The sequence below is a fragment of the Xiphophorus maculatus genome, chromosome 6 (genome assembly GCF_002775205.1).
Source record: "Xiphophorus maculatus strain JP 163 A chromosome 6, X_maculatus-5.0-male, whole genome shotgun sequence".
Taxonomy (NCBI): Eukaryota; Metazoa; Chordata; class Actinopteri; order Cyprinodontiformes; family Poeciliidae; genus Xiphophorus; species Xiphophorus maculatus.
In genome coordinates this window covers 12,898,157-12,924,857 of record NC_036448.1, presented here as the reverse complement: position 1 = coordinate 12,924,857, position 26,701 = coordinate 12,898,157, and the positions used below count along the sequence as shown (strand labels likewise).

General features: G+C 38.3%; 1 protein-coding gene across 1 annotated transcript in view; it reads left to right on the top strand.

Moving 5' to 3' along the window:
• LOC102233305 (endothelin-converting enzyme 2) overlaps positions 1-26,701 on the top strand; it is a 74,458-nt gene that overhangs the window by 11,848 nt on the left and 35,909 nt on the right. Inside the window, exon 3 of the mRNA XM_005796058.2 lies at positions 24,493-24,776. Within this exon, the coding sequence (XP_005796115.1) occupies positions 24,493-24,776 (284 nt within the window). The remainder of the gene's footprint in view (positions 1-24,492; positions 24,777-26,701) is intronic.

The window sequence follows — 26,701 nt, the reverse complement described above, 5'->3', positions numbered from 1 at the left end:
TTCGGAGATCAAGCTTTTCTTTTCCATGTTTAATGTAAAGCGTGTTACTTTAACTGACTCCTTACAAGAGTTACCAGGGTGAACTTGTTTGGCTTGACAGCTTACCTCTTTGAGAAAATATTAAAATGGCTTAGTTTGAAAGTAAGGACTGAACTTTAATTTTTAATTTTAAAATAGATCCTTCTGCAGGTTTGTTAGCAGCACCAGCCAGTTTTAAAGACATTTGTTAAATTTTAAAGTTGCAGCTGACAGAGAGCTCTTGATGTTTAATGCTGTGGTTGAGTTGGTTAGTTCTGGTTGGTTTAGTCTCATTTTTTTATTATAGCCATTATTGAACGGAATTGAACAAACTTTTTATTGCCATAAAAAATGTAATTTATGATTTAATTTTTTTATTTTATTTTTAAACTTAATTTCTGGTGGCAAGTGGGCAAAAGGTGACTACATCCTAGATGGGTTGGCAATTCTTTAGAGTCTAAAAATTATACCGTTCTTCTAAAGATTATGTGTGTCACTCAGTTAGAAAAAAGTTTGTCTTAACCAATATATGAATCTATTTTGAAGTGATGTGATGTAGTTATTGAAAAATGCTGAATTTAAATGACAAGATGACAATCATTAGACATTGTACAAAGCACTGTTCACACTGATGATCATTAAGGACAATCAGAATTCGAAAGTTTTCTAAATTAATCAATCAAATTTTATTTGTATAGCACCTTTTAGCAACAAGACATTTGAAAGTGCTTTGACAATAAAGATTTATCTTATCTTATCTCTTTACATCATAAAAACACAAAATTACAAAATCATAGAACACACAGTCAACAACTACATTTTAAACATCATATTATGGATTAATGTTTCAGGATTAGGTTTCAAAAGCAGCTCTAAACAGCTGAGATTTTAGTCTAGATTTAATGGAGCTCAGTGTTTCAGCTGTTTTGCCGTTTTCTGGAAGTTTGTTTCAGAGTTGTGGTGCATTGAAGCTGAATGCTGCTTCTCCATGTTTGGTTCTGGTTCTGGGAATGCAGAGCAGACCAGAACCTGAGAGGTCTGGAGGATTAATACAACGGCAGCAGGTCTTTAATGTATTGTGGTGCTAAGCCGTTCAGTGATTTATAAACTAACAACAGTATTTTAATGTCTATTCTTTGAGCTACAAGGAGCCAGTGTAATGACTTTAAAACTGGTGTGATGTGCTCTAACTTCCTGGTTTTAGTGAGAACGTGAGCAGCAGCATTCTGGATCAGCTGCCTGATTTTTTTTTAGGCACACCTGTGAAGACACTGTTGCAGTAATCGATACAACTAAAGATAAACGCATGGATGAATTTCTCTAGATCTTGCTGAGACATTAGTCCTCTAATCTTAGAAATATTCTTCAGGTGATAGAAGGCCGACTTTGTTACTGTCTTTATGTGACTCTGAAGGTTCAGGTCAGAGTCCATCACTACTCCCAGGTTTCGGACCTGATCGCTAGGTTTTAGTTGTAATAACTGAAGCTGTGCATTGACTCTAGATCGTTCCTCTTTAGGTCCAAAAATAATAACTTCAGTTTTGTTTCTGTTCCACTGGAGAAAGTTTTGGCACATCCACACATTTATCTGTTCTAAGCATCTGTTAAATTAAATGGATACGTCAACAAAAACATGCTAAGTTTAATTTAATGGAGGGAATAAATGTTTGAAACCATCATGACAGCAGTCAGCACTGTATTGTTGATGATAGCAAGCAAGTAAGAATTTAATTGCAGACGGTCTCTAAGCTCCAACTAGCAGCAAGCAAACCTAACAATCTAATTTCAGTCCCAGCTCAGCTCAAGTGCCTGCAGATGTTTGCTGAAGTGTTACTGGATGTCGGTGTGTAGGGGTGTGCGTGTGTGTGTGTGTTGATGTGAATTCAAACGGAGTCCTTTCTGGCACGTGATTTACTAATGTTGCTGGCACAATATTCTACAACCGACAGCTTAGGCATGGTTTCTGTGAGTAAGTCCACTAACCGATTATGTGCTGATATTATGGTTTCGGCACCAAGGTGGAGCTAATCTGGACAAGTATTTCTGATCTTATTCATTTGATCCTTTCTCATCCGGACTCACATTACCTTTTCTCTTTCCTCCATCTCCTTTCTCTTTTCCATCTCCTCCCTTCCTCTGTGGCCCCTCTCTCTGCTCAGCCCTCTCCAGCAGAGAGCGGTAGTAGGAAGGAAGGAAGTGTGGCTGCTACAGAATCACTTCTCACAAGCTGATCTTCCAACCTGGAGCATCGTGTTGACCTCAGAGAAGGGTCATCTGACTGAATTCAGACTCAAATTGAAAACTAAAAGCCATTTTCCTTGTGAAAACCGCTGTATGTTGTTTCACAAAATCTAATTGGCCTGACTATGGACACAGAAATCATGTAAAATCTACAGTGAGAATAACAATAAATGATATTTGATGTAAATATGGACATAGAAGAGGAAGATGTATTTCAAGGGATGACTGACTGAACGCGTCTTAAATAACCAGTAGAAAAATTATATCCACTTCAGTCGACATCAGCTCCAGCTTCTCATTTTATCCTGAGCAAGCAAGAAAAGGCATGTCTTTGTGCTGATGGAAGGCAGGCGTCTGTTTGTGAGACATCAGCTGCGTCATCCCTCTATTATCCCTGAGCTATGGGCAGGGAAAGCCCTATCAGCTAGGTAATAGCAGTGTGAGTGCGTCATCGATGTCCCAATCCATCTAGTTATCTCCGGTGATGCGCTCTTGCCTCAAGCCTTGTCTGATAAAGGTGATTTATACGCTTCCATAACCTGTGACAGAATTTAGTCTTAAGAACCTCTGCATGACTTCTGATCATGTGCAGTAGCAGCTGTTGTGTCATGACGTGTTAAATTGTTTGTCATGTGGTATAAATTTTCTCAATTCAAGTGTGTGCTCTCTCTTTTTTAAGCAAACATAAGGCAACAATGCATGCCTCATCTGCGTGTTGCATTTGTTGTCCCTTAATCAAGAAATACTTTTTTTCCTAGCATATTTCTTTTGTTTTTAAGTATAACTTGTAATTAGGATTGTCTGTATTAAAACAGCTAAAACGATTTTAGGTTTTTGCAGTTTTTTAAGAAGGTTCCCAAGCCACAACATTGACCATTCTGACTGGTTTTAGTTGTATACAGATTATCACCTCTTTATCTTCCAAAATATTTTCATTGTGCATTGACCCTCTACTGTTTCACATTTTATATCCACTTATAAATGTGGATACAAACACATTTATATCCCTGTATTTTATCTATGTGAAAATACAAAGATTTTCACATAGATATAAAATTATTTGGGGTGTGGGGAGTCAGGGGCATTTACCTCATTAAACTGTGTTAAAATACCAGCTTATTTGCATTTATTTTTTACATTTTTTGGGCCCACATGTTTTGCCTTCAGTTATTTCCACTCTTTGAGATCTAATTTCCAAGGACAAAGGACAAAAGTCTCTAAGATAAATGCAGTCAAAATTTATTAGAAGGGCCGGTCAAAGCTAAATAGATTATGATGAATAGACTCTCAGTATCAAATTTGTACCTTTTTGTCATTGGAGGAGTCAGTAGCATCCTTTGGACCATTGCGTTACCAAGAACTTGTATCTCTAGGTTTTTCTACATAAGTGGCCTTCCATTGTTTTCATGTTATATTTATTATGCACATGTTTATGATTTTTCAGTTTGTCAGCTGCTGTTTAATATGTAGCATAAAGTCAGAGTCCTCAGGTTGACTTAGTGTCTTTTCTCTCTGAAACAGACTTTCGGTATCTTTCACTCACATTTTTTATGGTTCTATCTTCCACTTATTCCTCTAGGTGCCCTCCTCATCCTCTCTCAGCCTGTTATTGCAGCTCATCTTTAAATACTATATTTGCTTAATGGTTGGGTATATGTTGAGTATGTGTGTCTGTCTGTCCAATAGGATCTTTTTTAGAACAGAGCTGGCTGTCTGTGATGTGGCCCCTAGCACTCTTACATAATGATGCTTGTAATGCTGCAGGCACAGAATCCTGCACCTCCACTTCTGAATCTTAAACTCGTTCCTCTGTTTTTTTTTGTCTTGTCTTTTATGAGGCTTCATAAAATCTTGTCTTACTTCAGTGCATTTATGAATTTTCTAATATTTGTTAGCACTTTACATGCTAAATTTCTACTTATTTGCCAATCTTCAAGTGTCCTTCATTCTACTTTGTTCAGTCTTCAGTGCGCGCTTTCTTTGCTTAGTCACTGTATCTTTTCTCTCCATCTCGCACTGCTGATATGACATGCAGAACAGAGATAGTTTAGTTTGGTTGTGATTTTCTTATGTAACTTTCCATTTGCCTTTGCAGTTTGCTTTGTCTTCAGTGCAGACAGACATACCTTTGCACAAATGAACAAGTCTTGAAATTATGATAAAATGCTTAATCATTTTAAAACAGTAATACAATGTAGTGTTTATATTTCGGAAGTGTTGAGTTAGTAGTGTTGCTGTGACTTGCTCATGCATGTTTGAGAAATCCTTTAATCTCTATTGGCAGACAGTCAGGGGTGCTTTAATGCCCCCTCACTCATAGCACCACCTTTTTACCCAAAGCTCCGCCTTGGAGCTGCAGCCCCAGCCAAACTTCTGCCCTGCAGATTACCCCTCCCTTTCGCCTCCCCCACACATCTCCACCAGATTAGTGGCAGCAGCAATTAACAAACAGCTGGTGGAACTGAGTCTGCTGAGCTTATTATACAAACTACAGAGCTCCTAAAAATGGCTGTAAATGCCATCAATGGACAACATGGAGAAACGTTGTGATGATGTGCTTTTCCAGAGCATAAAGAAAAGATTTAAAAATTACCAATGACTCATCTGTTTCCTTGGCTGCTTACCTGTTAGAATTTTTTTTTCTTGTTTTTAAGTGATCTAACAAAAACCAAGAATATGTGACAGTGTTACAACAAATATTCACATCAAAAAGCTTTGATTGTTTACATTTAGTGAAGGAACTGATTACATGAACAATTAACTCATTGTGAGCATGTTCTCTGTGTATTAGGAAGGTAAATGTTGCCTGCTAGGGGTGGTCACAGGCAATCTCGATGTTTTTCTTAAATTCAAATTCAACAATACTTCATCGATCCCGAAGGGAAATTAAATGTTGTTGTAAGTCATACTGATTAAAAATTCTTCAGTAAGTCATAGCAGGTATTATTGCTATTTCGACATCTTTTACTTGACCAGCAAGTGAAATGCTGGCAGGGTTCAACAAGTGAGGTATTTCCTGTTTGGCAGTCGATTATAGACATCGGTGATGTCAGCGGAATCCCCGGCGCTACTATAAATTCAGTTTGATCGGTCGTTTTCAGGGAGCGAGGCCCAATGGCATCAAATTATCCTGTAGGCCAGATGCAGTTGTATTTATGGCCAAATTTGGTTGGCCTGATCAGGTTTAGGGAATTCAAACAAAAATACTCCAGTTATATTACTCCTCTTTCAGGATGAGATACTTTTAACACAGAAGGTATTTGTCTTCAATTACGATTGTGTATAGATTGCGATCTCAAAAGTGGTTTTACAAGTCTTAAATTGACCCTAACTTGCACAAAACTGTGCGTATAAACTTTTTATTTTGGAGATGAAAGGAAGAGATATGACTTCTCCAGATCATGGGAGGAATCTGATTATCTGTGGTGTTCTCATTATTCTGTACATGAAAGAGGAAAAATAGAGCAAGAAGAAAGATTTTGAGATAGAAAAGTACTGAGCTTCAGATTTTCACAAATCCCACATATGGGAGTCCTTCCAGACCTCATGTTCCTCTGCTGATTAAATCCAACACACACATACACATACACACGCAATCTCCACCAGAACACACACACTCACAATATACAGAAATTTAAACTGCACCCCCTCTTAAACTGTACTGCTAGCGCTGAATTATGACAGAAGCTGTCATGTTGTGTTTCAGGTGGTGCAAACTTGAGCTCAGTAGGCTTCCCGAAGCCCTCTAACAAGACATAGCTTTTAGTTTAGAGTGTCTGAGCCCTCCTTGCCTTCTGTGCATTATGCTTGGATGATGAATGTGTTCTCTGTCATTGTGTGCTGCCTCTGAGGCTTCATAAAAGCCAATATGTGCCAGGGCCATGACTATTTGATGATCAGAGAATCTGTAAATCTCTCTGATTTTCACACAGTGTGTATTTACAATGATCGAATACAGAGTCAGGTCTTATCTTATTTTCCTAAAACAGCTTTCTGGCTTTGGCCCCTGACTCCGTCTACCCTTTGACTGTCCTCTGCCTCCTGTTGCTCCTCATGACGCGGCACTGCTCCTCTCATGCTTTACACCTCTCTTCTTCCTCGCCTGCCCTGCATTTCTGATTTCAAGTCTGTTTCTACGCTCGTCTAAACGCATTTGCCTTTCTGCCTTTACCCTTGGCTCGCAGTCGTTTCCCTCCTCATCCCCAGCGCTTCTCCTCTCCTCGGGAGCCTGTATCCTAGGTTACATAATGTGTATTAGCGAGATGTAGGGGGGGGAGCAACGGTGAAGGCAAGGAAGTGAAATGGGTTGAAGAAGGGAAGAAGATGCGGTGTTTGTCTCTTGACAAATGAGATTTTCAGACTTCATTTTCTTGGTAAATGGTCAGGGGTTGCTGTTTGTGTGTCTGTGGATGTTAATTTACTTACTTCCTTCTTTAGGATTGGTATCCTTTTTCTTTCCTCTCTAAATCGCTTCTCTTTCTTAGCTCTGCATGTCATATTTTTAAGAGGATGAAGTCTTTTCTGCTAGACTAGCTCATTTTTTTATTTTCAGGAGTTGACATCTGGGTTGGCTGTCCACTCCTCTTTTCCTCTTCCCCCTCTTTCTCTCACTCTTTCTCATCCCCTGCTCGTCTCAATCATGATTACACTTTGCCTCGCTGACCTGCAATTATGTAACTACACTTTGGCAGCAGACTTCACCCTCGCCTAGCGCTGCATTGTCCCATCTTTCAGAGCACTCACTCCTCTCCATCTCTGCCTCCCACTCTTCTCTCTCAGGACCATTTTTTCAGGTCTTAATCTTGTCCGCAATTTATTTCCCAGCAATAGGTTGACATGAGTGGGGCGAATGAGATTGGAATGGGCGGGAGTGAAATGTAGAAAAGTTCCCACATGATTTGATGCTCCTGCTGTATTACAATAAAACACAACATTGTGTTTTTCTAATAACTGGAAAGGTTATTGCAAAACCAGTGTCTGAGCACAGGGTGCAGGCACTGAATCCTGTTTTAAACACCTTGTGATGTAATTCAGAATAGGGACTGTTGTTGTGTCATTCCTTGCTGTAGAGAAAAGTAAATTTCATGGTATGTAGTAATATCAGAAAAAGCAAGTATTATGAACAGCCATTAAAGTAAAACCAGGTTGTTTTTAAATAAAACTTTATAATTTTTTGATGGCTATATAATTCCATGTAGTCTGAATTATGTTTATTTAGATTATCAAACATTCCATATAACGACATCTCAAAGAAATTAATTAATGAATTCTAATTAATGGATCTCAAATTTTATTTCAAATAAGCAATGTTTTAAAAAAAAAACTCAAATAAGTTTTGTTTTACTAAATCAATGAACAGAAACTTACTAAATAATATCAGGTGCAGACTGATTTCTTTTGGCTCTTAGCCTGTAATCCACTGTTGAGCTTTGGACATGTTTGGTTGCAGCACTCCTCTTTTAGCTAATATTAGCACTGATGCCCATTCTCACATCAACATGTTTAACATTGAGAGGAGATAACCTGCTGTTGTGATACTCAAACTCTTTATGCATAATTAGCAACACCTTTAATCAATATACTGTTGTAATGTTCTTCGGTTTAGTTTAAACTTTCTAAACAATAAGCCAAATACTTCTGTTTTAATAAGGCAGCTGAAATAATCATTTACTGATAAATTTTAAGTGACATTTGAGTATTTGAAGCCTGTTGCTATGGGATAAATATCTTTGTATTTATGATAATGAAAAGAATAGTACAAAATCGTAGCATTGTTACTTGACAAAATTACAATTTCGTCTTATTTTTTTTTTTTTGCTATGCCCTTACTTGTCATTTTCATACATATAAATTCCCATAATCTCTATCTGTAATAGGTTAATTAGTGTTCTGTCTTCATGTTTCTTTGCACATTTTGACATTTTTGTGCAATTCTTTTAGTGCGGCATTATTTTTGCCTAAAAGTGTCTTGCTACAGGCTTCTTTGGTCAAATGGTTCTTAGGTAGTTGAATTTTTCCTGTTGGTTGCATCGGTAGGGTTTGGTACAACTTGGTTACTTTTGGTATAAAAACGCTCCCTCCCTTCTCCCCCAGCTCCCTCTCGCCTGGTGGCCAGTCAGGATTTTGGAGTAGCAAGTATTGCCATGGCAACTGGCAAACATTGATTGATAGCATTGCTCAGCTTTACTAATGTGTGATGTATTTGTGATGTGAACACAGAGTGGAATCGGTCTTCTTTCTGCTGCTCTGACTATTGGTGAAGGTATAGCGTTGAATGCAGTGAGGTGCTGAAGAAGCGGAAGAAGCTAATAGCGGCTAATTGCTGGCCGCTCTTTCTTCTTGCTAGGTACTGTACATACAGGCTGCCTGCAGCCGAGCTGCAGAGCGTTGTCGCCACGAAAGTCTCCAACAACACAGAAAAAGAGTCGCCAGATTTATTACTAGTTGTTGTTTTGAAGAGAAAAAAAAGTCATGAGGTGTCTGGAAAATTGACAGATATAGCGACAAAGACGATAAGTTGACGATAAGAGCTTATTTCATCCTGATCACAGCCCTACTCGCTCCCTCTGATCATCCCCACACTCGGCTGTCTCTTGGCTCCGACCACTTTGCTGGATTTCTTTTCTTTCTAGATTTGCTACAGACGGGGTGTAGCTTTCAGAGGGGGGTTAGTTACACTTTAAGTTTAAGTATTCTGGTCGGTGAAGACTTTTAGATTCCCTTTGATTGCTTGAAGCTTTGTAATTTTACTCCCCAGGAGTCTGAGAAACTCAATCCAGAGACGGTCCTCGGTTACATTCGGAGCATCGGCCTCTCGAGTCAGGAAATTAAGCTTCGTGTTGTTGCAGGAGAGATGTGGAAACCTCCCACAGGGACTCAGTGGCATGACATCATTGTCTGATTACACACGCTAGCCTAGAGTGCAGTTTACCTTTGGCTCTCATTATTAGTACAGTGGTTGGCTAGATTGCCAGACAGCTGTTTCTCTTCAGTCTTTGTCATAATTCATGAATGGCTGTTAGAGAGCAGTGAAAAAACAAATCCACCAGTACCAATTTTAATCTACATTTCAATCCAACATTACTCTGGTTGCTCATGGGTATTAGGTTGATATGTCAGCATTTTTAGACGGCAGTGTAATTCAGTGTGTGTGGCGTGTGTGTGCGTGTGCAGAAAGAGGGAGAAGGTACACTGATTTGAAAAGGCCAGGGTATTAAAAGGTAAAGCTTTAATCCAGATAGATGCACTCTCTCTCTTTTTTTCTTTCTCTCTCTCATGTCCTTCCTTCTATAACAAGCAGAACGAGTCTTGTTTTTAAATTTTGTGTTTTTGTGAAGGTCTGAGTATGGGTAGTATTAACTACAACATCAATAGAAACTATAAAATGTAATAAAAGAGGTAAGAGCAAACATGTGTCTCAACATGTGATAAAAGCCAAAGAATAAGAATGTCTCTTAATACAAGTTTTAAAAGTGGATAATAAAGGGGCACTTCTAATATGTAATCATTCCAAAGAAACAAATAAAATATTCCTATGTTACCTGGCTCTGTGACAAAATAGACTAAACCAAAATCTGATAGTGCTGCGCTTATGTGATCCCTTGTTGGCGTTCGCTAACAGTCTAACAAGTTCATATTAGCCGTTCAATTAGTCAGGCTATCTGCTCTTGGAGCCAGCCATCAGTGAGCTGCTTAGCAGATCAGCTGCTACTAGTTGATATTTCATACCTGTATGTATTTTTTGTGATCATAAAGATTTCTGAAACGGCCAGTTTTTTTGTTTTCTTGTAACCTGGAGAAATATAAAACACAGACAGTGTTCAGTAACTGCAGGAAGGGCAGCACTGCCTTGCTCTATACTCATTGGAGAAAAATCCAGTCATTGCAGCACTATCTCTAGTTTTCCACTAGAAATAAACACACCAGTAGCAAATTGCAGAGCATAAAACTTTAGGGATTTTGGAAATCATAACTTTGGAGTACTGGTGCAGGATGACTTGTTTAAGGATTTGATTTTCTGTCTTTTTATCAGTAAACCATTGGTAACAGAAAAAAAATGTGTTGGTGTGTGAAATATTATTTATGCTGCTGATAGTAGTTCAGTATTTGTGCCAGACTCAGTGCTTAACCTGGCGCTGCCGGTGTGTGTGTGTGTTTTGTATGTGTTTTGGGACCTGTCTTGTCTCTCATCAAGCATGCTGTTGGAGTAGACGCTGCAGCAGAGAGAAGAGAGAGTTGGAGAACGACTGTGACTACGTCATACCACCCGCTCTCATCTGTGCTCCCTTCTTTATCTTTGCACTTGCCAATTATGCCTTTTCACATTTATGTATCTCAGCCTGCGCCCCTTCCGCATCTCTTCCCTTTCACTTTGTACGCCAGCCTCTAAATTCCCCCGCTCTCATCCTCATTCATTTCTCCAGCCATTCACATCCCAAGCTCTCTCATTTCCACCAAATTGAATGTCATTCATACCTCCCTTTCAGACTCCTGCAGCCTGTAAAACAGATATTCAGGATTTCAGCAGCCATCCCCACACTGCAGATAGCCACATCACAGATATCACCACTGTGACAGACACAGCCTCGCTTTGAGTTCCTGTTAGCATAGCCATATTTGGACTTCCTCTGTGCCAACTCTGCAACATCAGTGTTTGCTAAGCTGGTGGACATCGGATGGCATTTGTACTGTGTGGTGCCATTTGGGAAATACTCGCATTATAACTCTTTCACACTTATCCTCTCTGACTTGTCTTGTCCATTTTCTCACCTCCTCCACTTCATCTTTCCTGTTTTCCTCGTGGACGAGAACGGCCAGATCCTTTTGGGCAGAATATGATCATGATTCAATAGAAACTGATTGCTGAACGTGTCCAAATGTGGGTTTGTTATGGTGTGCAAATAGTGTCTTTTCCAACTCTCCAATGCACTGGTTGAGAATTATTGAAAAGCAGACGGATCTGAATCACAAGCACCAACAGAGTCACACCTTCCCAGTAGAGTATCAGACGAGCAGCTGGATGAGTGCAGCGGAGAGTAACGTTGACTCACTGGCATATTGCATGTGGCAGCAGACCAGAGGAGGGGACGGAGCTCGCTGCATTAATCACCATCTTCATCCGCCAGCCTGTCTTACAGCCTGACTCACTCTTCATTAGCAGCTTCAATGCTGGTGGCTCATTGAAGCCCTGACTACAAACCACGCTGTCATGTTGGTGCAAACTGCAGTAACTACTTTCAGTTCAATTGAGGTTATCTGCGATATATACATTTTTAAAAAGTTGATTCGGTATAATCATGTAGACAAATTCAAAGTGAACTTCATACATTTCAATTTAGTTTTCACACACTGAAGTAAAGTTCGGTTTATTTTTCAAATAAGTAAAAAAAAAGATTTCTACCTAGAAACAACCAGTCAGAGATTTTTCTCCTGGCTCTGTGTGTTGATTGTCTTTGTATCCTCACATTTACTTGCACTAATGTAAGTTGATTCAAAAAGTTTAACATAAATGGGGCTCTAGGTAAAGTCTTTCACTGCTTTTTTAATTTTTCCAAATACAAAGAGTGGCATTTATATGGGGGCATGCATTTTCTGATGCCCCTAACTTAGAGGGATTGTCTTCAGAAATCATCTATTTAGTAAATAGGGCTCATCTATTACATCTCCGTATGGATGCAGCCCTCTGTAAAAATGTTAAGGTAGGTTTTCTGCACTTTAAATCACTCTAAACACACGGTTCCTGTCGTGAAACATGGTGGAGGCAGCATCCTTAGATTAGAAAAGTATGATGGTGGATATAGAGTTTTAACGGTAAGTTGTTTTCTGCCATTACCAATTTGACTTCACCTCCCATAAAATTATGTCACACAACATCTAATTTCAGGAAGAGCAATTGACTTAGTCTTATTCACATCGCGTTAAGACACAATGACACCGCAGGAAGACATGCAATTTCCTCCTACAGGGATCAATATGCTGTGTCAGCCAGAAAGCTCCCACAGTGGACTGGCCCCCTTAGAATCTGATCCATAGTGCATAATTACGCCAAGGTCAGGAAAGTGAGCCATTTGCATATTGATGCAGGCACCTTGAACTGACAAACGTGCCTGCCAACCAGGCAGAAAATTAACCAGTCAAGTCAAATTTTTATCTTTGTGTGTATGTGTGTGTATCTTTTAAAGTTACTACCTGCATCTTTCTGCTGTTTCATTTTGGCACAGACGTAGTCTTAGTAGGTGGCTAATTGAAAATGCCTGTACTGCTGTGACTCTCTTTGTCTTTGCATGTCTGTTTTTGTGTATTTGGGTCTTTTTTCATAGTTTGAGCCAGACGATTCACCAAAATCCCCCGCTTTTGTTTTGGTTTTAGTTAAACATGACCTGTCTTACACTTATCAGAGTGGGTACCTTAGAGATTAGATGCCATTCACCTTGTGCAAATTGTAGTGAATTGTATGAGGAGCCTTAGGTTAATCTTGATTGAAATAAGTGGGAAATAACATGTTTATTACTAAACTTTTTTGACTCCTGTTAATGGTTCTCTCAAATGTGTGCATGCTATGTTTGTTTGTCTACAGTTAGGTGAAATGGAATAATCATGTCCTCCTGAGTCTGATATTTTGCCCACGCACGCACGCACGCACGCACGCACGCACGCACGCACGCACGCACGCACGCACGCACGCACGCACGCACGCACGCACACACACACACACACACACACACACTCATGTGCAGACTTTATTGCTGAATCATGACCTTCCTTGCTTCTGTTACACCGCTGAGCTGCTGACAGATTAAAACAGCTCCACTCAAACAGTACATGAGGTGGGGCGCAGAATAAAACACATTTTTTACTCCTGACATGGGCAGATGGATAAATAAATATGACTATCTGCAACAGCCGCAGTCTAGCTAAAATGAACATAAAGGTGAGTGAGAGGGCAGACATTTTCGGAGACACAGCCGTCACTAACAGGCTTGTTCATTTATTTATTTCAAGCTTTGCAAATAGGTCAGTCGTGAAATTCAGTTTAGTAAGAGCAAGAAAACTATCAGTTTAGCCGTTGCTCATTTGCAAATATTCTTCTTGGTTTTGTTTTGATCGAAAATGTTCAGTCGATGTAGATTTTTCTATTGCAGAGAATGGTAATGCAGTGATTAAAAGTAAAGGAGACAGTTAGTATGCATATGATCTGAAAGGAAAAGGCCATTGTACCTTCACTGAGGCCATTGATGTCATGTCCAGTAAACTGATCTGAAATGATCTTTTGTTCTCCAAATTGGGCACGTAGATCCAACTTGATGAAGTTTGAAAAGAACTGCAAAAAAGAATGGCCATATTTTGTCTATAAACGTTTTGAGGACATAAAAACATTTGTGTGCTGAAGACTGAGGACACCGTAGATGCAGGATAAAAGCTTTTTATAGTCAGATCTATTGACTGTCAGGGAAAAAAGTACCTCTTGTGGATGAAATACCAGAGAGGAGGTGTTATGAGCATTGCTGGTGCATATTCAAGTGTTACTTGGACAAAGTCAGCAAAAGTTGTGACAGAACAGTAGTTAGGTTGTGTTCTGTTTTTTGGCTCATACCCTGTAAAGAAAAACACTTCAGTTTTGTACAGTGTGAAATCAGTCCACAGCTAAAGGCTGCTGCAATCCTGACTGCCAGCAGATTTATGGAATGATGTTTTAAAGAGTATTTGGTTTACCTTCACAAAACTTTTATTTTTGCCATTGTGACCGTTTTCTAAGTATTTGGTACAAATATTCACAGATTGTATTCTATAATCCCTTACGACTTTTAAACCAACCATGTAACAGAATGATATTGACGCTCCTGGAAAGGCCCTGTGAGTTTATTATAAACCAGACCAGAATTAACTCCAATATACAACCCTACAAACAAAAATAAGTGAAATTTCCTTCATAGAACATTTAAAATGTAATCTGTCATTTATGTCTCGTTGACAATGGATGTGATGATGTGAAGATGGGTGCATTTACATATTCTTTGTAGGTTGTTAAATGATATTATTAACTGTGTCCTCTTCAATACAATTAAAATTTCTTGTGATTGATAGATGGAAACAATGGTTGTATAAATAGTTCATTATCTTTGTATCATCTTGGGTTTATGTAATACTGGTGAGAATTTGAAGGGGTGGATGTTGTATCTTGAAGGACAACAAGTGCTGTACATTAAAATCAAACTTAAGAGAAAAAAGGTGCACTCTTATTAGAAGAGTAAAGGTTAGCAGAGTATACAAATATAAAAACAAGCAGAAAAATGTCACATTTAACAACTTGTACTGAGCTATAAGCCAGAGTTAAAGTATGTTTTACTTACTAAATAAAAAGCAGTAAATAAAGGTGCCTGCTTGATATGCAATGGCAAGCCTTCCTTAACTTGGGACCAAAACTCAAAATGCTCTTTCACCTCTGAGTTTGCAGCATAAAGTAAAAGTCTGTAGTCTGCTGACTCTAGGGAACAAATGTGGCACATGGATGTAGGAGTTCATGTAGGTCAAATGGAGCGCAAGTGGTTAGCGGCCTTAAAACCAATACTGAAATGAATTTATTAATCAACAGGTGTCCAATTCAGCTCAGTTTATTTATATATTTTCAATTCTCAACAAATGTCATCTTGAGGCACTCTATAAAAATGTCGTTTCAGTCACAGATATATTCTAATTGACCTTAGTTATCAAACAGTACATTTAATCCAGTACATTATCCAATCTAGTTAATTAATTCATTAATCTTAAAGTAGCTAACCAGCCGTGGACCAGTCTGCTATCTACACTTTATTTGACTGTCAGTATGATGATCTTTTTCTGAAAATCTGTGTTAGTTTTACACCAAATGTAATGGGACTTAAACCTTTTAACACCATCTGTTAAAATCATTCCTCTAATAACTTGGAGAGCATTAAGATGTTTTTTGGGGAATGTTTCTAAGTCATTTTTTGGAGGGTTAGACATTTTTGCCTGTTCTCTTTTTTATTGTTAAATAATTAACACTGACATTTACTGAGGGAAATGAGGCTTGCAGTACTTTAGATGTTCTGGGTTCCTTTGTGACCTCCTTCATGAGCTGTCAGTGACATGTTAAAGTAATTTGGGTAGGTCAGGCTCTTTTACTGTGTAGATAATATCTCACTCTGGCTTAATGGAGTCCCAAAGGTTTTGAAATGACAATGCAATACTATCCAGGCTAATCCAGATCCAGCAATGTTTATCTCTCATCTATTCTTGGATTTGTAGACTTACTTTTTGAGAGATTTTAGCCTATGTCATGTCAGACAGGTTGTATTTATTTATTATTCAGTTAAGCGGATTCTTGATAGGAAATTAACTCAGGTTTTCAGAAGATGTGGTTTACCTGAGTTAATTAATGATTTAACATGTCCATTTTCCAGAGAGGGCCATCTTGGTTCAGATACACTTTACCTCATTAAATGAAAGGATATTTTGGAAAAGATATTTTGGTTTTGCTCAGAGATATTTTGTTTTTTCTTGGTCTCATAATGTACCATCTAGCACACAAAAAAAATCCTGTTTCTGTTTTATTCCAAGTTTTATTTTTTACTTGTTTTACTTGCTTATAGTCACCCTACTTAATGTCATGTCGCTTACTTCACCTGACACCTGCTCACCTTTAGCATTAGTGCCTCATTTGTTATATTGATTTCCAGTCTTTTCCCACAGCCATAAACATAAACATGCATCCCTTTTTGCTATTACTGACTTAAAAATGGGTTTTAAATGAAAAACGTAGTGCTGCAGCTTTCATATGTCTATGCATCTGTAAAGAGTGTGCTGTAATGCACTCTGGCCATTAGTTTTTAAAAAGAAAAGAAGCTCAGCAAATGCTCGACCAGCCACAAGAAATTAATGGTAATCTAAAGAGGGGCGTGGGTGGCTTTCAGTAACTGTAGGTTCTGGCACACAAAGTGAGAAACGATGACTCTCCACTCTTGCAGTTTACTTTGCTCAAACTCCTGGTGCCTGTTGGTGTTTTTTTTATCAGAAGGAGAGGCGTCAGTGTTCATACCACAGCAGAGAGGCAGATTCATACAGTAGAGTCCTTCCAAAAGTCCTCTATCTCTCACTCTGTCACACACACGCCTACAAACACACACACATATGCCATCAAACAGTTACAGCCACATCCTTAATTATTCAGTCACTAATTACCTCTGCAACCACTTACATAACTGATGTCGATTTTGTAAAGGGAGGGAAGAAAATGCTTGTGAGGAGAGGATGCCGGAAAAAACGAGCTTTGGAGAGTTTCAGCTGGCCGATGTGCTGATGCAAGTTTTCTGCAGCTTCTGAAACTACTTGACAGAACATTTCATTTGAAGAATATATAAATTTGGAAAAGAGGAAAAAAGAGGAAACACACGTGCATACAGTGGTTGTAAAAATGTCTCCTTCTGATTATGTGACTCAAATCTGGAGAGTTACTGACATTCGAAAATTAGGATCCCACTTCAAATATCCAGGTCTTTATTAACAAATGATCACATACTGATGTTTATTCTTCTACTTTTTAAGAATGGAAAATTATGTAATCCTACTTTGACAAAAGAATAACCTTGTTTTACCCATTAAATAAAAGAAATAAACCAAAAATTTGCTTTCTCAATGAGGAAAACGTTAATGCCCCATGCCTTCTAATAGCTAGTGTGCCCCATTTTGCACTTTCAACTTGCAGATGTTTGAGGGGTTTTCTGCATCTCCAGCCCATTCCCAATGAAGACATGGGTTTAACTCTGCCACTCCGGGACTATCCTTCTCTTATTTCTCAGCCAGCCTTTGTTGGACCTACTGATATGTTTTGGGTCATTGTCTTGTTTCAGGATCCCGTTTCATCTTTAGCTTAAATTTTTCTTACAGCCCCCATCACAGGTAGATCTCATGGTAGATTCCTCTACCGAATGTCACTAAGCTATAATACTTCCACCTCCATGCTTCACATTTGGCATGTAGGTCTTTCCTAAGAATGCTGTGTGAGATTCTCTGATGTTTCAACAGTGTAAGCCTCCTACACAATGCTGAGTAATGATTTGTCAGATTTTACGAAAACCTTCCTGAAGTACTCAGCCTTAGCTGAATACTTAGTTAAATTACTTGAAATTCTGAAATATTATTCAAGTTGAAATACATTTTTGTTCTAATATGTAGGAAAATCACAAGTTTTTATATGACATCCTGAGTCCAGAGCTCAGAATGTCAGGAATACATCAAGTGGAGGATTCTCTCTGCTTCAAACACAATTATTTACAGTATTTCTTTTTCTGTTTTTATCCTCTCACATTTTCTGGTAATTTTTTCCTTGCTTTGTCATTTTAAACTGTAAGCTTCATCGTCATCCATTGTTCATACCTTTTTTATAACAGAAAAGAGCCTGGCTGACTACCTATTAGAAATCATGCTGCGGAAAAATAGAAAGCTGCCCAATTTGAAGATGCCCTTTACTTGACATCTTAGCTGACTCACAATTTGCAGACTTTTCTTATGCTGCATTTCAACTCCATGAAAACTTTTTTCTTTACATCTTACATTTTCTTAAGATAACAATAAAAATTGGCAGATATTTTTACATCTTTAACTACCGTGATAGGAAATCTATAGTTTTCAGAAACTGGGCCATTTCTCTTTGAAACAGGCCTCTGAGTATTTTTACTCCCTCTGTTCTCCCGTCAGATGTTTAATCTGCACCATCTCTCAAAATATCTAAGCTTGTTGTTTTACTACAGTATTAGTTGTTACAACTTGTAAACACAAAAATTAAACTCAACTTTCAATCAGCTTAGACTACAGCATGGGTAAGCTGGAGGGGTAAAATCAGCCCCTCCATGAAAACAGTTTGGATTTTGCAGCATCTGTATTTCAGTCCAGTCGCAAGCAAAAACATAAGCATCCTTGTAAGCTTGGGTATTCGTAACAGACTGGCTTATTAGCTGCTTCAGATTGCCCATGGCTATCTTACTGGAGCGTAATGCTTAACTGGTCCCAGCATTACAGGAGGAAACTAGAAGGAACCAGGATTTTCCGGCGCTGTTGCAAATCTGGCAATGTTTCTAAAATAAAATTAGCTAATTTGTTTTTAAGTTTGTTTTAAGAATGTAAAACTGTTCTTTTTTCTTAGTTCCTCTTGGACTCTAGTTTCAGCCTTTAGGCGACCAAGAAGCACCAGACAAATGTGTGTGGATGTTGCTAATAGATTTTAACCTTGACATCATTTATTATTTATCTTGATTTCCAAACATTCTCACCTTAGCTCACACTTGCCTTTTTCCTACAGAAAAGTTGAATGTTTAACTAGCAGCAGGCGAAAGCTTCGGATTGTGGATGACATTTTCCTTCTTTCACACATGACTGCAGCCTAATTTACTCCACCGACACCACTGACACATTTGTTGGTACGACTTCCATTTTTTGGTCTCTTGTTTCTAGTGACACAGACAACTGCTGGGAGGAGGTGTAAGATCTGTCTAAGGGGTGTCTGGGAAACAAACTGGTTCCTAACACCTTGTCGACGATAGACTTTCCACTTCCACATCCATTGCACATTTGATTACTGAAATAGTATGCTTATTTATTTATTTTTTAAGATTATAATGAGGAAACATCTTAAATGAAGATAAAGCTGTCTTAGTGTCTTTACTGTGATGACAGAGTTTACCTGCTAAAACAAACCGATTACATCTTGAACGGCTTTTACAGTATTATGTTGGCGTAGGATGGTTAGTGTTACTAAAACTGCAGTTTAGCCTTCATGGTGCGCCCTGAAAGTCTACCTTTCTCACTCTTTCTCAGCCTGATCAAGCCAAAAAAACCTATCTTGACATGTTATAGATGATGCAGTTTCCTTTTAGATTGCCTCTTACTGTATATCTCCATACTTACTTCAGTTTGAACACCTTCCTGAAAGCAGTTAGTTTGGGAGACCGGTGACTGAAGAGTCTTACTACTTTCATCTAATAGTATGGTGCATTTACTAATAAGAAAATATTAGTACATTTTCAGTATATTTCCATAAACTAAATTTATACACATCACAAATAAGTGTGTGCAGCAAAGACTGCTTTAAAGAGCTGCTGCAATTTGTCTGAGTCATAAATAGTTAGATTTAACTAAATAAGAATGGATGTTGATAGTGACCCAATAGAAAGATAAGAGGTAATTGGTTAGAAACCAATGTTACTATCTTGGTGCATGCTCTCTGATATGTGCATGCTTTTCATCACCTTGCTTAAGAAACTGCTGGAAAATATCTGTACTTCCACATCTTTATTTGATCTGGCTTAATATGATTCATATAAACTGACTCCAAAATGCACTCATATGAAGACTCAGATTTATTTGTTTATCCACTCACAGCGTGACACAAAAACAAATACACTCCACATGGGAGCTTTCTACAGTATTTGTTAACATTTGCAACAGTCGCAGCTAAATTTAGCAGCATGTCATCATGGCATCAGTTTTCTTCGGGCTTGCCCAGAGCCTTGGTGGACTGGGGTTGGTTGAGCTGGGTGTTGCTATGTGTTCACTTGAACATCACCTTTCATCAGCATGGGCCTTGGTCGCCATCCTTAATGTGTCAAAACCAATCTGGGATGTGAACAAATACTACAAATGCCTCTGACATCATGGAGTTTCCACTGCTGCGCTCAGTTCAGCTCAGCTCATGGCTCACGGCTTGAATGTTTCACATCGCTGGCTGACGCACAGGGGTTCCCCACCCACTGCCCCTCTTTGACCATACATGTCATCCAGATCTGCTGTTTATGTGGAAGGACATCATCTTACATCTGAAAGGTGCAGTCACATCACATAGGAGCCATAGAAGTAAGCAAGAGGGTGTTTTTTAGTACTTGAGTTAGAGAAGTGCAAGTACTAAAAAATATTTAATCCACTGGACAAACTCTTGATGAATATAGATTGATTTAGGACAGAAAATTCTTTCTGGATGGAGTGTGTTAAACCTGTTATGTATTATTTTTGGTAAACAGTGCTGCTCACTATGTTGGTGGGTTCCAGTGATGTGTTTCTTGGAACCACGCCATTCCCATCAGAGTTCCAATTTATTTGAAAATTAAAGTAAAAAATTGTCGAAGCTGAAGCAACACAAACAGTCAAACCACTGTAAAATGTCACAAGGTTTCTAAATAAACATTAGCAAGAAAAGAAAATATCCACTTTGTATTTGGTGAAATAAGACGAGTGCAGAGAAATAGTTTTTTTAAACATACTTATTATTTTCTATAAATTATACAAACACATTATTTTATAGCTATTTTAGTTATTAAAAATCATAGGAATGCTGTTGTATGTTATTTTAGCAAAGAATGTTGTTCTTTGCTTTACTAACTTTTATAATTTATTTATATTGTTGTTTGACTCATTGAATTTATCTTTGAATTCACAGCTTCAAATTGAATTTAAAGCTGCATATGTGATTATGTGTGAGGCCCTTTTCTATGTGTTTCCCGTCAGCAGAATAATCCTAAAGTATTCCTGGGGATTGCCTCAGAGGTTTCCTTTCCTGTGTCATATCTCTACAGCTGTCACTCACATGTTCAGCTGGTCCTTAAATATCAAAGGATTTCTCGGGTCACACACCAGATGTCCTTTAACCCGTCTTTGATAGACTGCAAGGTACCATGTCCATCTTTGGCCATCATATGTGTGCTAGCAGCTGTCGATGCAACTTATAAAATAATTATTTTGGATATTAATTTTAACAGAAAAGCAAACACAATAACAATCTGTTTACTCAGGCAACTGCTGCATAGCAGAGTGTTCAGTTGTTTATTATATGAGTGTTATGAAACATTTTGAGAGCAGGATTAGGTTTTCCATCACATGCTCACACGGGCATCCGGAGCGAGGTTATACGACACTTCTAACTTTAGTCTTGTCTTCTCTTCTGCTTTTAATAATCCAGTTGGTCTGTTTAGTAGGAATGTAAAGCCTCCTATTTATTACCTGCAGACATGTAAGGCCCCAGACTCACCTGGATAATCTGTGCCAGACAAACTCATGTAACACCAAGACGAACTTAACCACCTCAGACACCGATGGAACTTTCCTTACTTCACTGGAGAGCTGCAAAATTGAATACACCCCCGTCAAAATGACAGGTTTTAATGATTTAAGAACACGAGGCCACAATAAATCACTTCAGAGCTTTATTTATCCATACAATTAAGCTGGAAAACACAATTGTTAGGGAAGAAATGACAAAAAGCTAAAACTTGCAAACCCCACTTGGATAATTCTTTGCTGAAGCACGCATCTTGTTTATTGGACATTTATTTATTTAGAATTTATTTTGGTCTATTTAGTTTAATCACACAAACTTGGCCTTTTTTATGCCTTTGAGAGGTTTTGAGCCTCAGTGGGAAATATGTATAAAAAAGTACAGCTCTGATTTCTTCGAAGTACTAAAGGCATCTGCCTTACGACTGTGTCCTGTGGGAAAATGCTGACATTGGAGTGAGATCCGGTTATCAGAAGATATTCTGTCCTAAATAGGAACCAGAGACTGTAATTGAGACAACCTTGCCTTTTAAGTGAAAAAAAAAACAAACATTCTCACAAAATATATATTTTTTAAATTTAAAGACTTATGTTTGCAGGTAACTCATTAGAGTGTTTATGAGTGCATGGAACCATCAGCAGGTCTCACTGACCCAGTGTAGGACTCTTGACCTTGAGGAGAGTGTGGCAAGTAAACTTATCCCGACGACCGCCAGGAATGAGACATCATGTCCGGCCTTTCCTCAGAGCAACATGCCTGGAAAAAGATAACACACACACATACGCATATGTGTGTTTATGGGGGAAAACCCTTTGAAGGGAACGTCTGACATGCTGTGGGGTCCAGCAGGGGATGGAAACCAAAACCTCATGTTTGCCAAGAGGGATTGAGATAAAGTAGGAAGAACTGGTTGTGTATTATTCTTACTTTTACAGATTTGAAAGTGTGATGGGAAAATTTGCCATTTTGTTTGTTTCCACAAAATTCCTATGCACTATTAGTTGTCTAATAATTATTCACACACAGATACTCTCATAAAAAAGCCAATATCTCACTTTTATTTTCTAAAGTAATTGGTTTCTGGGTTCATTAACATTTGGGATAGACTGAGAGCACTGTAGCTGTTCAAGAATAAATCTAAACCTCAAAAATACAACCTTCATCATAAATCTGCACACATTTCATGTCCTTTTATTAAACTCCAAACAAAGTGCATAAAAAGATTGTTGCAGGAAGGAAAGAAAAATTATTTATTTTGCTCAATTATTTGAAATGCAGATTACCTGTTAGGACTGATCAATGCAATGTTGGGTTGTTGTTGCATGGCTGCATCTGTGGCTTCAATTTCTCTGTTTTTGTCTTGTTAAATCATCCTTTATTAGTTTTGCTCAATTTTCTTGATGTATAAATATCTGTGTTCAGAAGTCCTTGCCACCTGTGGTCGTGCAGCATAAGGTTTGAGCATGTACAGCACACAGGCAGGCAAACACACATCTAAATAGGTTACTAACGTGTTGTTTGGTGTGAGACTGCAAACTGAATCATCCTGGGTTCTCTGGCACATGCTTATGTGAAGCTGTTGCATAGTGGTAATTAGTGGAAGCAGGAAGGTGATAACAAGAAGGAGCCACACGTTTGCAGCTGAGGTGTCACTGCCAGCATGTCGCTCAAAGTCCCAGCCACACCTTTCGTACCCTCTCACACGTCCCCAGGCAGATCCTTTTAAATACATGCACATGTACCCGAGCTGCAAAAAGTTAAACAAAATACTTCCCAATGACACTATTTACATATTGTGTATAGACTATATGCCCAACATAACTTTTCTTGTTACTCCTGTTTCATGTTCTTCCTTTGCCTCCTTCTTTTCCTCTTCCTCCTCTTCCTCCTCCTCCTCCTCCTCCTCCATTTACAGTCTGACTCATCGTATCCAAAAGGTGAGATGCTGCATTCAGTTGGTTATTTTTGTCTTGCTACATTTTAGAAAATTGAAACTTTCTTCAATTTTCTTTTATCATGTCACTTCCAATTTTGCCTGTCAATTCTTCTAGCCCTAAACAATGAGCCTAGATCATGATGTTCTTTTTTAAAGTCTCACAATGTTTTAGTCATTTAAAGAATTTAAATTAGTTTTGTGTTGAGTCAAAACGATAAGTGAAGACTTGTAAAAAGTACTCAAGAAATGTTGCAAGGTAGTTTAACCTCAAATGTGCTTCCTGATATGTGAAATATCACACTCATCACCTAAGCTGTGGTGGTCTGTTGTGTGTGGTATATCAACCTTTATTTTTTAGCCAGCCTGTGTTTTGACAATTGTAAAATCTACCACAGCTAACACATGCCATGTACACCAAGCGTGTAAATCAACGCAACTTCCTCTCAAATATCTTAGTAAAGATCCAGTATTAACATCAAACAATCTTGGTGCTTGGTGGATCTTTTATTTAGAAAAAGTACATTCAATGGTGAGGTCAAGGAGAGATAATGTTCCCAGCTACATTGCAGCACAACACTGAATTTCTCCCTGACACACAAAGCTCAGACTTGACATGACTTGATTTGATACTAAATTCTCCTGGTTTGTTTTGACCAATGTAACAACACCATACCTGGAAAGCTAGGAAACAGCTTCATCAATAAAATCCCAAAAATCCAACCTAGTGTTTTGCAATTATGAAGGGTTCAAGGGACTTACTGGCCTTCAAACACTGCTGACTGACCGTTGGCAGGACCGGTTAACCTGACTGATTCCGTCACTGTCTTTGACAACTCATTAAAATAACTTTTAAACTTCAGGAATGATGTGATGGGGAATGTAATGATTTTGAAGCTGTGACCCTGACTATGCCCTACCTTAAATGGGGGAACCGACCTGTTTCCACTTGTGATTGAAAATCAATTAATCTAAATGTTGAGTCTTTTTCATCAGACACAAGAGGGAGTCCTGCAGAATACTGCACTTAGCTCCAGCCAATCATAAGAGTAACTCTAATCATCGCATTTATTCAATTAAGACACCAAACACTCTGGTCCCTTAATAGTTATGTTAATTTTCCCACCATATTCACATATCTTTCCCCTTCTCAGTTAATAACCTGCTCTTCTCTGCATGCTTGGTGTTTTTCTTTGTCCCCCATTGACGGCTTATGTTTCTTTTTCTCCATTGCTCTCAGGTTGTGGAAACAGCAGTTTGGGTGGAGACATGTACGGTGCCGGCTACCATGCGATTACCAACATAGACTACTCCTCGGTTTGCATCAGCGCTATGAGTGCCAGGTACAGCAGTTGTCCTGGTATGACCTGGCATCAGATGGACGTTCGTCAACTCTCCTTTGCTGATGCATCCTTTGATGTTATCCTTGAGAAGGCCACTCTGGATGCCATCATGGTTGAGGAGAAGTCACCATGGGAGGTCTCTCCTGAAACGTCATCCTTCATTCATCAAGCTCTCATTGAGGTAGCCGTAAAAACTTTTGTACTTTATACTAGGATTTCAGGTTTGAGGGGTTTCTCTCTGAAACAGGTTTATTTACTCAGTGGGTTTTTGGATTTTCAGAAAATTGTAGTGAATATCAACAAAGCAGAATGTGCTTATTCAAACTGTTCAGAAAAAGCAGGTGTCACACCCAAGTGGTGTGTCATTAGTGATTTTCCCTTGTGAAAAATTTACTGGGATCAGGATTTGAAGCTGTACAAAGCTTCAGAAACATTCTAATAGAAATGGAGAGCACTTTGAAAACAAACAAAAAAAAATCCTAACTTTGTCTTTTTAACATTTCTTTTAGGCCAGAAATGCTTTACATGGTTATTTATTAGTGTTTCACCCAGGAAGATCACTAGTGGTTAACATTGGTAATCTTCTTTTATGGAAATAATCATTGGTTTCTGTATAAATAACTGAGTAGATAAAGCTATTTTTCCAGAGCCTTTTCCAAAAGTAAACAGAAAAAAATAGATAATATGCAATTAATACACACAGAAATTAAGCAGCATGAAACATAATCAAAAACAAAAACACCTGTAAATGAGCCAAGATATCAGGCGTGATAGTAATTTAAGAGGTTCACATTCTTTAAACCACTGTGATGTTTTGTGTTTGGAGTTCTTTTGAGATTGTAGAAGTCCACTTTAATTTTTCCCCATCTCAGACAAGCCATTAATTCGTCTTTGGGATCAACTAATCTGAATATTTAGTACATGAAGACGACAATTATCACTTGCAAGTAAGAGGTTTTAAAAGAACCTCACTAGAGAAATCCTTAACTGTGCCTTTAACTCAGTATCTTTCACATATCTGTTTACTTGTTAAGAAGGCATTTATTTACCTTCATTGCAGTAAGGCATAAAACAGAAGCGCAAATGTCTGCACTGCAGATTGACTCAAGTTTCCTCGTCTTTTACTTCTAAATGTTGTTCAGACGGTGAATGTCACTACTGTGATGATTTGAATGCCCCACTATAACAATAGTATATCTGCAAATTACTCTCTGACAGGGAAATCAGTAATGGTGGCACTTAACATTTCCACTCCACTGCCCGTAAAGAGGACTGACAAGATGCTGAGTGCTCTCAGCTGTTGGCTGCTGCAGTAACCACCACATCAATTTGACAATGACAATGTTTTGGCCATTAGCCATGCTAGACCTTGACACACTAAGACAAGAGAACACCACCATTAGCTGAAGTAGGTAGCTCAAGGTTTGTAAATGGAGAAGAACAGCTCAAGGTACACTCACTGGAATGTTTGAAGTGCAGCTTAATAAGTCACAATTCGAATTTAAGTTCACGACGGTCTTCAAAGTCATCTGTTTATAGGGCTAACTATAAATCCTACAGAGTTCTGTGAAAAACTCAGTTTTTTGCGTTTTTGTCACACTAATATGCTTGAAGTCATGAAACAAATTTTAATATCCGACCAATAACCTGAGCAAATTCAAATAATTATTTCATTTATCAAAAGAAAAAAAGTTCCACTTTTGTTTTGTTTGTGCACTCAGTATTTTTCCTAAGGTCTTTAAAATCATTAAGAGTGTTTTTTCTTTTTTTTTTGCAAATGTGAGCCAGGCCTTTGTGCTCCTTTCAACCATCAGAGATTTTTACCTTGAAATTTTGCCATTGATGACATTTTTGCCCCATTTTTGTCTTTTGGTTCACACGAGAAGACTTACCGAGACAAATGAGACCTGCAGTGCCTTAGGTGTTGTTTTCAGTTCTTTTGTGACTACTGTTTGAGTCTTTGATGCACTCTTGGAGTAATTTTACATTAGTCGGCCTTCAACTTCTTGAAAGGTTCACCACTATTCCATGTATTTCTACTTCATGGATAATTGTTCCTATTGGGATTTTTTGGAGTCCCAAATACTTAGAAATTACATTTTAAAC